We start from the raw sequence: 16,785 nt of genomic DNA on the forward strand, positions 1-16,785 counted from the left end.
ATGCGATAGGCTTGGCGTTCAAGGATTTGGAGGGATTTGTAAAAGGTAGTAGGGGTAGAGATCCAGGCCAGATGGGCGTAACAAAGGATAGGGCGGATGAGGGATTTATAGGTGTGGAGTATGGTGGAGGGGTCTACACACCACGTACGACCGGAAAGGAGCTTGAGGAGATGGAGACGGGAGCGTGCCTTGGCTTGGATTGTCCGGAGATGGGGGGTCCAGGAGAGGCGACGGTCGAGGGTGACGCCAAGGTACTTGAGGGTGGGAGTGAGGGCGATAGGACGGCCATAGACGGTGAGATAGAAATCAAGGAGGCGGAAGGAAGGGGTGGTTTTGCCTACAATGATTGCCTGACTGGACTAGAGCAGAGCGGGTCCCTATATATGAAACCAGAGGGAGCGGCTATTGTCCGCTGTCTGCACGTTCCGTAGCGCCGGCAGCCTCGCTGCGCGAGAGCCGCTGCACGGAATAGCCGCCGCGGAAGCGGAGCCCTCTATGGGCTGACCACGTCCATTTGTTCTGGCCCCTGTTTGACATCCGTGGCAGAAGGTACTAGAATTAGCTATTCATGATGCAACGCGCTGTGTATTGTATTTGTTTAAACGTTTTAATAATGTTTCTCACCTCTTTAAACAAATAAATAAAGTAAAATATTTCTTCACAATTTTGGCGAAGAGTGAGAGCTATACATTTATTCGTTGCATGTGTTACTTAGGGCTTATACTGCATTTTGCACTGGTCGGATCGTGAGACGGTACTTGTTGCACTGCCTCCCAGAGAACGAGGTAATGTGATTCGTGCCGTGCGCCCCAGTGGTCTGGCACCTTAGGTTAAGCAGCCATGCTCGCTCACCTTTCCCGGCATGCCCCCGCCATTGAACTGCTTCTCCAGGAGTATGGCGGCGTAGCCGACGTTGTCGCTGGAGACCAGTGAGTTGGTGTTGTTCATGGAGGTGGGATGGACGGCGTACCAGTTGATGGCGCCCAGCGGACGGCCCGACGGCGTCTCGATCCGCAGCTGCACCATCGTCTTGTCCACGTCGTGAGAGTACCTACTCACACACACAACCAGGAGCACGTTCAATCTATTGTCCCCAACAATACATACAACCTTTGCTACCTGACCATCCTGTCACCTGCCACACAAACTTCTTCACGGATCCACACCAAATGGGAGAGTGATCCCTACCTGTCTCCAACAGGACTGGAATTAAGCACTTGTTCCCTACATAGTGTAGCTAAGCTGGACAAAATTTTCTTAGAATGCTTTATATCATTTTCGACATATCTACTACTTCTCATTATCTTCGTCTTTCTTCGATTTCCTCTCAATCCATACTCTGTACTCATTACACTACCCCTAGACCACGGGTGCCAAATATAATAGAAACAGGAAAATTATATTTTATTTTCATTAAAATAGCGTCATTTAGATTGTCTCATAAACTCAAGGCATTCCGTCAGTAAATGTTTGTAGGTATCGCGTGTCTTTATTACTCCGCACATCATTAACGACATTCCAGGATGATCCTTGCTTTTTATGTCAGATTTCCAGATATGTCTGCCCACTTCATTCCAGACCATTTTAGTAGGATGACAGTCATGGTTCGTAATGACCACACCATATTTTTTATTACCTCCTGTTTTTCCTTTCAAGCGATATGCATCTCATAGAACGCCGACTACTGTTTTGGGTCATTTTTCTGTTGTAACGTGAACCCTTTCCCTAATTAGCGCAATTAAATGGTATCGTATGGTAGCGAAGTGTGTGGTGGCAGTACTTCTGATCCATGCACTATTCTATTTTCACAATGTCGCCAACTCTATACCCTGCAAAACATACCGAAACAATAACAGAACTCCCTCCGTATTTAACTGTCGTAGAATGCACTGTTGGTGCACCCTTTCTCCTTCAGACTAGCGAACAAATGTCCTCCTTCCGGCACCAGAAATCTCTCATTTCGATTCGTCTGTGAATAACACTTTCTTTCCCTCTTCATACGTACGCTTACAATGTTTCCTAGCCCATTCGAGTCTCTTTTTTTATTTACGAGTTTCAGAAATGGTTTCTACGCCGCCGCACGTCCCTTTGCGCCGGCGCCTCCTTTTTACTGAAGCAGCAGGTATGTGTCCCTTGTTCATTTCTGCCAATCCTCTGCGAGTTTGTGCTGCTGTTTTGAATCTGTATCTTTAATCGTAATTCCGATGAATTCATCATCACTTTTATATGGTTTATAGTTCGTCCTTGTCTTTTTGTCGTGTAGGGTCCTTATTGCTACCTGTTGTCTTCTGGTGGTGAAGAGAGAAAGACACGCCACATTGTTTCGCAATTTGGGGCGTGAATAAAACTGCTTGTCTGAGTCCTTCAATTGCAGCTTTTTTTTCTATGGATGTCTCCACTCTTGGAGCCTTAGAAATGATGTGTACTCTGTCAGCTGTCGCTAAGGAACTGAAGCGCAGTAACCATATAACATGTATCGCACCACCGCTTGGAGTGAACTGTGGACGTCGCAGCACTACAGCGAAAAGCATACCGGTATGGAACGGGCATTCATTTGTCAGGTGAAAATACATACCCGTTAGGTATTACCCGGCGAGACGAAGACAGAATGTGGTAGTTAGCAGGAACTAACTGGGACAGGTGTCTAGGCACAGCCACTCTCCGACTGAAGTAATGCGCGTTCTAGGTCACGGTGCAAGCACGCAAAACGAACGCGGAAAATGTCTTCTCGGGCAAGCGCAACGGTTACAGTTAACGAGATTAAATTTGTTGGCAATGAGAAAGAGTTGAGATTTACCGAATCGACGGAGAAGCTCACGGAACGTGGAGCCAAAATGTCAAAGTTGAGAAGCAGCACAATGGACTGCGAATTACGGAAGAAAGAACACTAAGCTGAGCGGTGCGAAATTAAAGTTTCTGCGCCAAAAAAGATGAAGCAAGGTACTTACAGTAAGTATTCCATTTACGACATGGACGAATGTATTAGTAGGCAGCTATTATGAAGAATGTAAAGAAATGCCAACTTCGTGAACACTTAAGTTTTTAGAGCACGGAACTGAACTCCAAGTCTAGCAAGGAAATTCGTGGAAAAGTTGTTCTCTCTAATCAATAGATGCCAAAATAAACGTGCTGTTACGTGCGAATGAGAGGACGAGCTACAACAGGTACATACTACATTAAGGTTTACGAAAGAACGAAGCATCGGAGTGAAAGTAGTCAGTGGTTCACGTAGATGAAACATGGATCCGGACATGTTACACCTTGAGTAAATGTGGCAAAGTGACAGTATGTGAGAAGTATAGTCGAAGGAAAGTGCGAGTTAGTGTTCAGATGTTGTGCATGCAGGCGATGTCACGATATCATTAAGGATTGACATCTTATATGTGACTCAAATAAGCGAAACGACGGATTGAGAAATGGGCCATCAAGCCTTTTCTTTATTTATTTGGAGAGAATCACAAGTCATCTTGATACGTGGTACTTACTGGTTCAAAAAATGATTCAAATGGCTCGGAGCACTATGGGACTTAACATCTTAGGTCATCAGTCCCCTAGAACTTAGAACTACCTAAACCTAACTAACCTAAGGACATCACACAACACCCAGCCATCACGTGTCAGAGAAAATCCCTGACCCCGCCGGGAATCGAACCCGGGAACCCGGGCGTGGGAAGCGAGAACGCTACCGCACGACCACGAGATGCGGGCGGTACTTACTGGAATTAAGGAAAATGTGGAAGGGAGGACCCATCAATAGAACCTTCTTTTACCACAACCTGTTTATTTAACAATAAATAAACTGTGTTTTACAGATAATCGGGGCATTTAACCACAAAATTTTATTTAACAAAATGAACAAATTTGCAAAATTATTTTGACCTTAAACCCTAAGTTGAATAAGCTTTTAATCTTTGCAAAGAAATCTGAAGGGCTGTATTGCAAAACAGCAAACAATATGGAAATGATTAAAAGATGGCCGGACCTGCAGCCCGCCCGTTATTGGGTGAAACAGCAGTGTTTAATACCGCGCTGGACACAGTCTGTCTTATTACATGTCCTTATGCAATACGTGAAATCTATGTAAGCACCACTGATGACAAGAATGGTTCAATTATTTAAGACAGATGACTTAACTTTTAATTTGAAAGCTGTATGTTCAAAGGTTCGGGTTTAAGATGCGTACCTGTGCTCAAAGGATAAACAGATTAGCTAACACTATGACAATGGTAAGACTTACTTCAAAGCAACCAACCTCTTAATTTCAGTAGGCAACCAAAGTGCGACTGGATCCCAATCCGTCCCTTCAGACAACTTTATTTTGACTAAACCCCTGGTGATAGTTGTCTGTTAATATTTTCTAAGTTAAACTGATTGTCAGTTATTAACACCGCTCTGAAGGAACGTCTTAAACATGCCTTGTGAACACTTATTACAAGGGAACCCACTCGGCGGAACCACAAGCCAAAATACACCCGGTCTTTCAAACACATAAACAAACAGCTTAGTACAATAGGTTGTTCATACTATAACTAATGACTGGGAAATGCAATTACAATCAAAGAACAACCGATTAACAGCTAAATCTAACCTTAAGGTCCCTCTTTTGTTTAACGGCAACCTGTGCCTTAGTACAATTGTTCCGGCTGTGTTTACAACCAGGAGCTGGTTTATTAGGCCGGCCGAGGTGGCCGAGTGGTTCTAGGCACTACAGTCTGGAACCGCGCGACCGCTACGGTCGCAGGTTCGAATCCTGCCTCGGGCATGGATGTCTGTGATGTCCTTAGGTTAGTTAGGTTTACGTAGTTCTCAGTTCTAGGGGACTGTCCCATAGTGCTCAGAGCCATTTGAACCATTTTGATTTATTAGAACATTAATGATCGGGTACAAACCAGAAAGGAAAGGCAGTATAATAGCGGGACAAATTTTAGAACCACAAGTAGTGGTTTAGTGCAATACTACTGCCTAAATTTGCAACCAAAGAGCCGACCGAGTGAAATTATGAGGGTCGGGTAAAAACCAGAAAATAATAAGGAGGGCAGGTAGAGAATGAAACAAATCACCTCTAGGATTACAGAATGTTACTCCCCTTTATGGGCAAGCAGTTCCATGGATCCAGGGTGCGTCGCGGTGGTCACTGAGTGGCGCCTATGAAAGCCAGGTAGAAAAAAAAAAAAAGGTTCAAATGGCTCTGAGCACTATGGGACTTAACTATAGAGGTCATCAGCCCCCTATAATTTAGAACTACTTAAACCTAACTAACCTACGGACATCACACACATCCATGGCCGAGGCAGGATTCGAACCTGCGACCGTAGCGGTCGCGCGGTTCCAGACTGTAGCGCCTAGAACCGCTCGGCCACTCCGGCCGGCAGAGCCGGGTAGAAGAAGGCAGCCGGGCCACGAGCTGTCGTCCGAGACGAATGTTGCAAACCCACCGACGATATGTCGGCCTGCTGCCTGTAGTCGCCGCTGACCCCGGCGAAGTACTCCGGTACTCCGGTACTCCGGTACTCCGGTACTCCGGTATCTTTCCTCCGCGCAGGCCCTCCTTGCGCAGCTCGAGGCTTCGGCCGCTAGGACCTCGTGACCACCTCTTGTCACGACGCTACCGCCACCCCCAAACTTCGTACCTAACTCGCGGGCCAGCAAACCCCGTATATATATCGGCAAGCAAAAACCTTCTAAGGACTCCTCTCTTCAACCCGCCGCTTCTCCTGCTGCTCCTTGCTCTCTTTTCCATCCTCTCTGACATTTCCCGCGGCAGGTCCCATGTGGCAGCTTTATTCTTCGTCTTGTGTGCTACAAGTGGGTTTTAAGTATGTTTTTCTGGTGTGTTTTTAATACTGTGGCCGAATTTTAACCTGTGCATGTGCATTCAGTGTCTTCTCTGTGTTATAAGAATCGCCAACTGGTTTTTTTAACTTTCTTGTGACTTTTTTAACTGTCCCCCATGAACGTCTCCATGTCAGTCTGTTTTTACCTCCATTTCCTTCCTTTACTCTGTTTTGTGTTCCCCTTTTTATGTATGTAACATTTTATTCTTATTTTAGTTGCCATGTCACTCGGCTGATGAGCAGTGGACTGTGCCGCTGACAGCCCTCCCTTGCCCATATGGGGCAGGGAAATGAAATCACAATAAAAAAATTAAAAAAAAAAACTTCTAAGGACACAACCCACAGATACCAACTCTTCCTCATAGACATTGGCAATAGGGCCACAAGAGGGATAGTCGATACTACAGCTGATACAAGTGGCGCCAGACAGAACAGTCTACTAACTCATTTGCGCCACGGCTCACGTCTTTCTTTCGTAAAACTAGATACACAAATGCTGCAATATTTCCTAAATGAACGACACAAAAGTGATTGGCGTTAACGCATTATTCTTCATAGCAGGTTAATTTGTAATCTATTAAACTCAATATCTCCTACTGGCAAACGCTCTTGTCCGCAGTGATATGCTGGTGAGTGCTCCGTCAGTTTTGGAATAGAGCGTCATGAGAAATACTTTTCTTGAATACCAGGAATGCCTTTACCTATTCGGAATATTTATAGTCACTGTAACTCACCACAATGTTTGATTTCATTAAAGTTCAGCCAGTGATGACTTTGAAATTACTATCAAAAATGCGCGTGACGCAGCTGCAGTAATAAATCAATCTCACATGGATAAGATTTTTAACATCCTCCTATCTCTATCAAATAAAAAAAGCTACGTAGGGCCTCATAGTCTCACTTCATAGGAGTTCAGTAAATCGGAGCACCAGATTTACGTAATCCATTCGTGTTAGACAAGAGACACTTGGAAACTCGTATGTTATCGGGTTAGCAAAATAGATGCAAGCGTAACACTAAATACCACAACGAACAAAGCATTCGGATTTTGAAATTAGTTTTCGTCTTTTGCAAACTGTGTTGCTTGTAAACGTAGTGATGGTCACGTGATCTGTCGCGGTGCTCCTCCTGTAACAACACTGGAATGTGCATCAGTATTACTTCTGCCCTCCATGTGTACCGGGAGTAAAAACAACGGCGCTGCCACTGTGTCGAGAGTGCCACTTAATTTTGTCGAGTAATAACTATACGTGCGTAAGGGGGACGGAAAGTAGACTGGTGTGGCAGTCAGAATTTGGATCGAGGAGGGAGGCGTGCCAGGATGATTCGTGCAGTTATCTGAACCGCTGTACCATCGTAAATGCCTAGTAAGCAGGACATCCGGGTTCGATTCCCGGCCTTGTTACAAATTTCCACTCTCCACTTCAGTTTATACAGGGCGTTACAAAAAGGTACGTCCAAACTTTAAGGGAACATTCCTCACACACAAAGAAAGAAAATATGTTATGTGGACATGTGTCCGGAAACGCTTACTTTCCATATTAGAGCTCATTTTATTACTTCTCTTCAAGTCACATTAATCATGTAATGGAAACACACAGCAACAGAACGTACCAGCGTGATTTCAAACACTTTGTTAGAGAAAATGTTCAAAATGTCCTCCGTTAGCGAGGATACATGCATCCCCCCTCCGTCGCATGGAATCCCTGATGCGCTGATGCAGCCCTGGAGAATGGCGTATTGTATCACAGCCGTCCACAATACGAGAGCAAAGAGTCTCTACATTTGGTACCGGGGTTGCGTAGAGAAGAGCTTTCAGATGCCTCCATAAATGAAAGTCAAGAGGGTTGAGGTCAGGAGAGCGTGGAGGCTATGGAATTGGTCCGCCTCTACCAATCCATCGGTCACCGAATCTATTGTTGGGAAGCGTACGAACACTTCGACTGAAATTCGCAGGAGCTCCATCGTGCATGAACCACATGTTATGTCGTACCTGTAAAGGCACATGTTCTAGCAGCACAGGTAGAGTATCCCGTATGAAATCATGATAACGTGCTCCATTGAGCGTAGGTGGAAGAACATGGAGCCCAATCAAGAGATCACCAACAATGCCTGCCCAAACGTTCACAGAAAATCTGTGTTGATGACGTGATTGCACAATTGCGTGCGGATTCTCGTCAGCCCACACATGTTGATTGTGAAAATTTACAATTTAATCACGTTGGAATGAAGCCTCATCCGTAAAGAGACAATTTCCACTGAAATTAGGATTGACACATTGTTGGATGAACCATTCGCAGAAGTGTACCCGTGGAGGTCAATCAGCTGCTGATAGTGCCTGCACACGCTGTACATGGCCCGGAAACAACTGTTCCTCCCATAGCACTCTCCATACAGTGACGTGGTCAACGTTACCTTGTACAGCAGCAACTTCTCTGACGTTGACATCAGGGTTTTCCTCAACTGCACGAAGAATTGCCTCGTCCATTGCAGGTGTCCTCGTCGTTCTAGATCTTCCTCATTCGCGAGTCATAGGCTGGAATGTTCCGTGCTCCCTAAGATGCCGGTCAATTGCTTCGAACGTCTTCCTGTCGGGACACCTTCGTTCTGGAAATCTGTCTGGATACAAATGTACCGCGCCAAGGCTATTGTCCCGTGCTAATCCATACATCAAATGGGCATCTACCAACTCCGCATTTGTAAACATTGCACTGACTGCAAAACCACCTTCGTGATGAACACTAACCTGTTGGTACTACGTACTGATGTGCTTGATGCTGGTACTGTAAGGGCAATGAGTCACATGTCAACACAAGCACCGAAGTCAACATTACCTTCCTTCAATTGGGCCAACTGACGGTGAATCGAGGAAGTACAGTACATACTGACGAAACTAAAATGAGCTCTAACATGGAAATTAAGCGTTTCCCGACACATGTCCACGTAACATATCTTCTTTATTTGTGTGTGAGGAATGTTTACTGAAAGTTTGGATGTACTTTTTTGTAACATCCTGTATACAAACAAAAAAACTGTTTTGTATTTGTACAAGTCTCTTCTTGATAATATAACTTCTGGACGAAAAGAATCACGTAAATCTGACATGTTTATCAATGTACTAGTCCTCTGCTTACTCTATCGCATCCATGATGTTACATGGAAACTAACGGCATCCGTGTTATTATTATATGGTATCTACAATGAGTTGGATGTCAATTATTAGGTTTACTCAATTTAATGTGTGACAGTTAACATATGCACTATTTAATCAGAGTTTTAGGTACCTGAGGATATAGTTTAAGAATATAAATTAGTAAGTTTTCAAGGAACACAGCAGAGTCGTGAAGCAAAATGAATAAACACAGAAGATATATCTTAAAGCTGAGCTGTTCCCCTTCCATCTGGGCATGGATTCCGTAACAACAAAAAGTTTAGGTGACGGAAGTAATTTGTGAATGATTGCTGCTAAAAGGCAATTCCATTTTCGGCTTGATCTGTTATACAATTACTGTCATTTACATCACTCTGTCAGTTGATTTTGGCGATATGTTATTTTCAAGGACTATTCCTAACTACCCCATAATATTGCGTCGTCACGCTATGCGGGTGTATGCAAGTATGTGTCTGTTAATTAAATATGTAGATTTTGTATTATTAAACTCGAGCGAGAACAACGTTCGGTGTGTTCGTAAAAACGCACGGCATTACGGCGGTAACGATATTTAAAGTCGTCGACGAGTGTGGAACATTGCTTTCGCTCGAGTCTACAGCAGAATTTGTACATTTAAACGACAGACGCACGGGTCTACACACCGGCACACAATGACAGTGTGAAATTACGGCGAAAGGAGTAGTATATGCAGTCTGGTACAGCTCCGAAATCAGCTGATCGTGTAACGTAAGTGACGGTAAAGGTTTGACAACCGAGGTGGGAAACGAAACTGTCTTTAAATAAGGGTCTAGCTTTGACCCCAGCTATGAGAGAAATATAGATAATCCTTGTCATATAAAAGACGGTAGCAAAGAAGTAGTAAGAAGAAGCCACATTTAAACGGGATACCTACTTAGCGTCAGAAGGACAGCAGTAGAGGCGGACGAAGACAAGAATATTAAAGACGGATTATAGGTGGTGTGGTGTGTAGTAGTTTCATAGAGATGTAAAACTTAGGAGGAGATAGGGGAAAATGAACGATAGCAAACCGCTAGCGAGATCAATGACGTACTAAACGGCCGAACAAATGTAACAGAAATTTGGCGTTAGTCCCAGGACGGTGACATACAGGTCTTCCACTAATTAGTTTTAAAAGCTATCACTAATAAGAAGAGTCGTGTTAGCTTCGAGTGCTCGTATAATAGAAACAAGATTGTAACGCAGCAAAGTACTCTCACATCTATTTTACTGTGACTTACAGATCCGGTATCAGAAGAGCTCTTTTATTAAGGAAGGCTTTTTTCGCTTTCGCGCGTCTGTCGTTCGCAGATTTTATTTTAAGTAAGTCGTTATTCCCTCCCCTCTTGGCCTCGTTCATCCTTAAAGCTTATTTCGTGCGAAGAGTGCTTTCCATTATTTTCAACAGGTTTTGTAAGTCGTCCTTACATGCGGCCACAATGACATTATCCTCTGAGAATACTATCAATAGTGTCTGCTTCGCACCAGTAGTTATTCGTATTCCGAAATTTTATTCCAATTCCTTAATTACCTTCTTAATTTGCAAACAACAGTGACGATTTGCTGCAACAACACCTTACAGTCTTGTGACATCAATGTGTAGCTTGTTCTTTAGTTCAGTTTACTAAAGGCGAGAAACCATTAGCAGATTCCCAACTACACAGCTCCTGTGGGTGAACGAATCTTGGGATTGTTGATTGTTTTCGGGTGCAGGCCCATGGTTGCGATATACAAGGTGATTAAAAAAAAAAAGTTTACGACGTGACATAGCACATCAGGCATACAGCAAGGATCAGTAAGAACACGCGGACCAGGGGTCGCAAAGGCCATCTGTGGTGACTTAGTCAATCACTACAAATGGACGCCCACTACAGGAGATGCTAGAAGTTTTATCCGGACGCATCGCGACATGGCTGACATCGACGCTGCATTGTACATCTCATCGTCTCAAACATAACCGATTATCTCTTGGACATATAGTGTCCCCAGTGAAATAATAAGAAAATATAAAGAAGAGACATTTAAAAATAGAATAATATACATTTTTTTCATGTATCCGTATTATAATAATTTCTCTGTGTAAGTTTCAAGGCAAAGAAATATAACAAAATGATCTAAAGAGACGAGAAGATGTACTCAGCCTCAGAGGACACTCCTTGTGAAGCTTCGGTCTGCAGAGAATTCCTGCAGAAATCACCACACAAAGCACTTGCGCTTGCTGTAATGTCCGGGTTGCAGTGCTTGTCGCATTGGAAACGAAACAGATGCAGTTCTTCGTCGTGTACAGTACGCGCCAGGTATCTGAGAGCTTCGTGACCTTTACTCTGAAACAGCCGGACAAGTGTGCAGCTCTGCCCAGACACATTCCGCTGCCCTCAGTGTGTAACGTGTGTCCATTGTGACTACAGTACAAGTTCGACCTTTGTGTTCTTTTTCGGTATTTGTATTACTAGTGCACAGTGGCTTCATACTGAATATGACATCTATTAGTACTTCTAAACTAAAAGGCAGAACACTGAATTGTCAGTCACGGGAGATTAAACATAACGTTGGAATGTTTATGGAGGCCAAGTCCTGTCAGGAGATGAACATTCCAGTGGAGCAAGCTCAGCTGACATTTTAAGTGGCCACAGGCGTGTCGCACAGCACTATCCAGAAAACTAAAAGGGAAGGCAAGCTATCGCAATACTGCGGGAAAAGGAAATTTGAAACTCCAGATAAAAAACGTAAACGCTAAAGAATTATAGACGTTGACAGTTTTGATGAGGTCGTTGTTAGGAAGCCGGCCGTGGTGGTCTCGCGGTTCTAGGCGCCCAGTCCGGAACCGCGCGACTGCTACGGTCGCAGGTTCGAATCGTGCCTCAGGCATGGATGTGTGTGATGTCTTTAGGTTAGTTATGTTTAAGTAGTTCTAAATTCTAGGAGACTAATGACCTCAGAAGTTGAGTCGCATAGTGCTCAGAGCCATTTTCGTTGTTAGGAGATTTGTTTACAACTTTTATCTGGATGAAAAACATGTGCCTACAGTGGAAGAAATTAAACAGATGTTGAAAGAAGCAGTAGGCTTTCAAGGTGGCAATACTAGTATAAGATGGCTACTAAAGAAATTCGGTTTCCGCTGGTAGAAAAACAAAATCAAGTAGGCTGATACTGTTAGAGAGAAGCAATATTAGAGCAAAAAGAATATTGTATTTGAAACAAATTTTAAAAAATGTAGAGAAGCAAACTTTGATGAAACTTTTATTTTATCGTCACACGTAACTGGGAAATCATGGAGGGGAAGTGAAGTGATTGTATGGCATTGTTGGCCGGGATTCCCCCTTCGGGGGGGCCACGCCGGCGACTTGCGAGTCAATGATGGACACACAACACCCTGTCCCCTGCCGCGAATCGAACACAGGCCCCCTGCGTGGTAGGCGGTAACGCTACCGCTAAGTTACGGAGGCGGACAATCATGGAGTGACAATACTGCTCACGGTCTCCGCAAACCGGTATCAAAAGGACAACGCCTAATCATAACTCACGCAGGCGGCGGAAATGGCTTTATTCCTAATGCGCTTGTCATGTGGAAGGCCAATCAAGCAAAGGGAAATTACGACAACCAAATGAACCAAAAAAATTATGAGAAGGGCTTGACAGAGAGCTGATTCTCAATTTAAAAATCTAACTCTGTAATAGGTCTCGAGAATGTGCCATACCACAATGTTAAAATAAACAAAGCTCCAACATCTCATTCAAGGCGATATCAGAAAGTGGCGAACAAAGGAACGTATCCCATTCTCGGTTGACATGTTCAAGCCGGTCTCTATTAGTTCGTTCGAAGACATAAAACGCCGGTCGATCTAGGAGCGCAACAGAGGTTCCGCGAACTGAAGTGGGTGTCACTCGAGTACCCGCCCTGTAGTCCTGCTATCTCCCCGTGCGAGTATGAAGCCTTCGGTCCCTTAAAGAAGGCCTTGCAGGCTCGACGATTCTCGCTGGAGAGAGATGTGCAACAGGCAGTTTTGCCATACGGATAAAAATGATTCAAATGGCTCTGAGCACTATGGGACTTAACATCTGATGTCATAAGTCCCCTAGAACTTAGAACTACTTAAACATAACTAACCTAAGGACATCACACACATCCATGCCCGAGGCACGCTTCGAACCTGCGACCGTAGCGGTCGCGCGGTTCCAGACTGAAACGCCTAGAATCGCTCGGCCACTCCGGCCGGCGCCATACGGATATCTCCAACCTGGTACGCCGGTGGGACGATTGCCTCAGTGTCACCCCGGTGATTGCCTCATCGGCATATGGGTTATGGACTGTACGACCCTCGAACAGAAACATTTTGATCGCCCCTAAGCAGGCTTAGTTGATGGAAGATAACTCCTATGAAAACTACCAAGACCTTTGCAGTAAGATGTGGGTGTGACTTGCGTATCTCTTACTAAAGCTGAAGACAATTTCCAAAAATGAAAACCAAATACTAAATCTTGAACCACAGGTAGAAAGCGGTTAAAGTAAATACAAAAACCACCATGAAGGAATCAGCCAAATAAGACAGAAAACTGTTGCTGTGATATATATCTACAACAAACAAATGATTACTATTTCTGAAAAATTTGAACGATTTATTCAAAAGAAGAGTCTTCACAAAACGACCAAGTAAATAATGCGTTGGTCCACTACAGGCCCTTTGCAAGCAGTTTTCAGCTTGGCGTTGACTGGTGGAATATCTGGATGTCCTCCTGATGGATAATGTGCCACATTATGTCGAGCTGGTGCGTTAGATCGTTAAAATCGTGAGCTGATTGCAATGCCATGCTCATGATATTAATGGCGTTAATGGCGTTCTCAACTGGGGAGGCATCAGGCAATCTTGCTGGCCAAAGTAGGTACAGACTCTTGCCCTTTGTGGGCGTGCATTATCTAGCCGTAATGTAGCCCCATGAAGGGCAACCAAAAATGGTCCCGAAAACTATCGACGTACCACTGTGCTCTACGGATACCACGGATGGCCACCAAAGAGGTCCTGCTACGAAAGGAAACGGTACCCCAGACCATCACTCCTATCAATCGGGCCGTATGACGGGCGGCAATGCGGCTGGTATCCCACCGCTGTCTGGGGCGGCTTCAGGCACGTTGTCGCTGGTGATCGGGGCTATTCGAAGCGGGACTTATCACTGAAGACAACAGTTCTCCACTCAGTGAGATTCCAGGCCGAAGACGCGTCTGGAGACGCCCGGACAGCGGTGTGATACCATCCTGATTGTCGCTGGCCTTACGGCTCGGCAACCGGGAATGATGATCTGGGGTACCATTTCGTCTCCCAGCAGGACCGCATTATTTATCTTCCGCAGGGCCCTTAGAATACGTACGTGGTACGTCGACGAGACTTTATGACCCGTTCTGTCGTCCTTCATGGCAGCTCATCCTCGGCTTAATTTCAGAAAGATAATGTGCGCCCGCACTCGGCGAGAGTTTCTGTTGCTTCTCTTCGTGCTCGCCAAAACCTTTGGAGCATTATGGGCAGAGTCCCTCAACTAGCTCGTGATTTTGACGGTCTGACGCGACAGAATTTAGTACGATACTCCTCAGGAGGCCATCCAACAACTCTATTAAAAAATGCCAAGCTGAATAACTGCTAGCGTAAGGACCACAGGTGGATCAACGAGTTATCTATTTGCCCTTTTTTTCTTAGGTTTAATATCAGACTTTTTAACAGGAGTTCTTTTTGCTGCCTTTCTGTTTATAAAAGGTATATAGGTTGCCAAGGAGTTGTCTACTGCTTGTCAGCTAATCTTCCTGATAGTGCAGCAAGGGTCGTTTAAACTGTATAACTCACCTTACAAATGACCGTCACTACTCGTTATCACCGATTTCATCCAAATTTGTGGCCTACGCAGGGCTTGGCCTAAATCAGTCACAGAAGTGGGAGATCCAGATGACAATGTATTTACAGAAAAACAGTATTGTGGGCATGGGTCTGGAGAGACTTGAGACATTTATGTTAGCCTGGTTTCCAGATATTGGGTGGCGCAGAGGAAAGAGTACAAAACCGTAATTCGAGGCTGCTGGGATCGAGTCAATGGGCGGAGACACTCTTTTGTATTTCTATTTTCAATTTTTATGTTACTTACTATTTGCATTGCAAATAAACCGAATTAATATCTTCAAAAAACGGGGACCAAAGAAAGGCTAAGGAAAGTTTGAGACTACAGTGAATTTCCAAGAAGTGACTGTACTTACAGAGTCCACGAGGACTCTGAAAGTATGTTCCTGAGAAGGGATTGTAATTAAAGATCACAGTACTTCGTATTTGGATAGTATCATTTTGAGTTTCGAGCAGCTCTCGGCAGCTGAACGTCAACAATAGTTCACCAGTGCAAGATGCCGAGAAAATTACTCTTTCACCGGTTTTTGCCACGAATATATAAAAAATTGTGTAAATCATCAACTGTGATATAATGAAACTGTCTAATTTTATATACGAAGTTCTCGTGTGCTCCTTGCAATCCGTTCTTGAACACTGAATTGCAATCCCAAATTTCCGTTGGTCATTCATTTTCATGCCTTTTATGAAAATATTAATAAATGCAATATATTTAGCAATATTTATGTTTATTTGCAGAATAAATGAAGTAAAAATTGAAAATAAACAAATAAAAAACCTTTCCGCATAAGGATTCGACCCAAGGCACCCATATTACCGTTCCTTATTCTTACCGGTGCGCCAAACTTTCGTTGGAGGATACGCTGGAGTAAATATTTCATGTCTCACCCCATCCACAGCATAAATACTATATTTCCTGACCGATTGACCATTTGGAACTCACGCTAGTGGCACTTTCATGTCTGACCAAGCTTTGTGTATGTCATAAATTTGACCGAAATCATTGATGATGAGCAGGCGTGGTTCCCTTATAGGTCAATCACAACGTTAACTTAAACAGCTATTCCAAACCGCATGCAAAATGTGTGTAACACTAACTCAGTGAAGGACGTGTTTCGGCTACCGCACTACGCAGTCGGCAACGACTCCTGCTAAAATAATTTCGTCTCATCGCACGTCACTAGGTTTTGTGGTTCTAGCGTTTCCCCTGCTAGGTGCAACCGCTCGTCTTAATAACACGCAAACAGCCGATAAACTGTGCGCTCAGAAAGCTGCAGCATCGGAAATTCTGCGAGCTTTGGATGCCATTTGGCTTATCGGAAATTGCGTGCCTCTCAGATTGTGAAAGTTATGAGACACAATATGCGGAAAATTCGGTGTCACAGACAACATTTTTTGTTGTTGCAATTTTGGAACATAACAATAATCTTTACGGACCATTTGCTCACAGGAGATGAGTTATAAATATCACATCTTACGTCAAAGAGGAAGAAGAAAGTTGCTGTGAAGATTCGTAGAAATTAGAGGGAGGGATGCATTTATTGCCACCTATCTGAAGTTTCCACCTCAAAGTCGAGTGAAGAAATTGGTGTCAGTAAAATTGATGGCACTTCAGCGCTCGTGAACTGTGATCCGCAATATGAAAGGTTTATATAGCTCAAACAGTGATGAGAAATACTGTAATTTTATTAACACAGAACTACGTGCAAATACACTTCTCTGGTTTGCAGCCAGATTCTATTGTGTAAATCGCACATTATTTCATCGATTAAACTGCTCGACTACTTCAGATGGTGGTAGTTGCTGCTGTCATTGCAGTGAGACGCGGCTAATTGCTGCTGTCACTGCTGTAAGACGCGACTGCAGCCCGAGAAGGGTATTTGCAACAGATCCGTCGGGAAAG

General features: G+C 44.1%; 1 protein-coding gene across 1 annotated transcript in view; it reads right to left on the bottom strand.

The window, feature by feature from the left end:
• The window catches only part of LOC126336506 (neutral ceramidase-like), a 313,334-nt gene that overhangs the window by 145,538 nt on the left and 151,011 nt on the right, over positions 1–16,785 (bottom strand). Inside the window, exon 6 of the mRNA XM_050000282.1 lies at positions 853–1,051. Within this exon, the coding sequence (XP_049856239.1) occupies positions 853–1,051 (199 nt within the window). The remainder of the gene's footprint in view (positions 1–852; positions 1,052–16,785) is intronic.

This window comes from Schistocerca gregaria, chromosome 2, assembly GCF_023897955.1.
Source record: "Schistocerca gregaria isolate iqSchGreg1 chromosome 2, iqSchGreg1.2, whole genome shotgun sequence".
In the NCBI taxonomy this organism is placed as follows: Eukaryota; Metazoa; Arthropoda; class Insecta; order Orthoptera; family Acrididae; genus Schistocerca; species Schistocerca gregaria.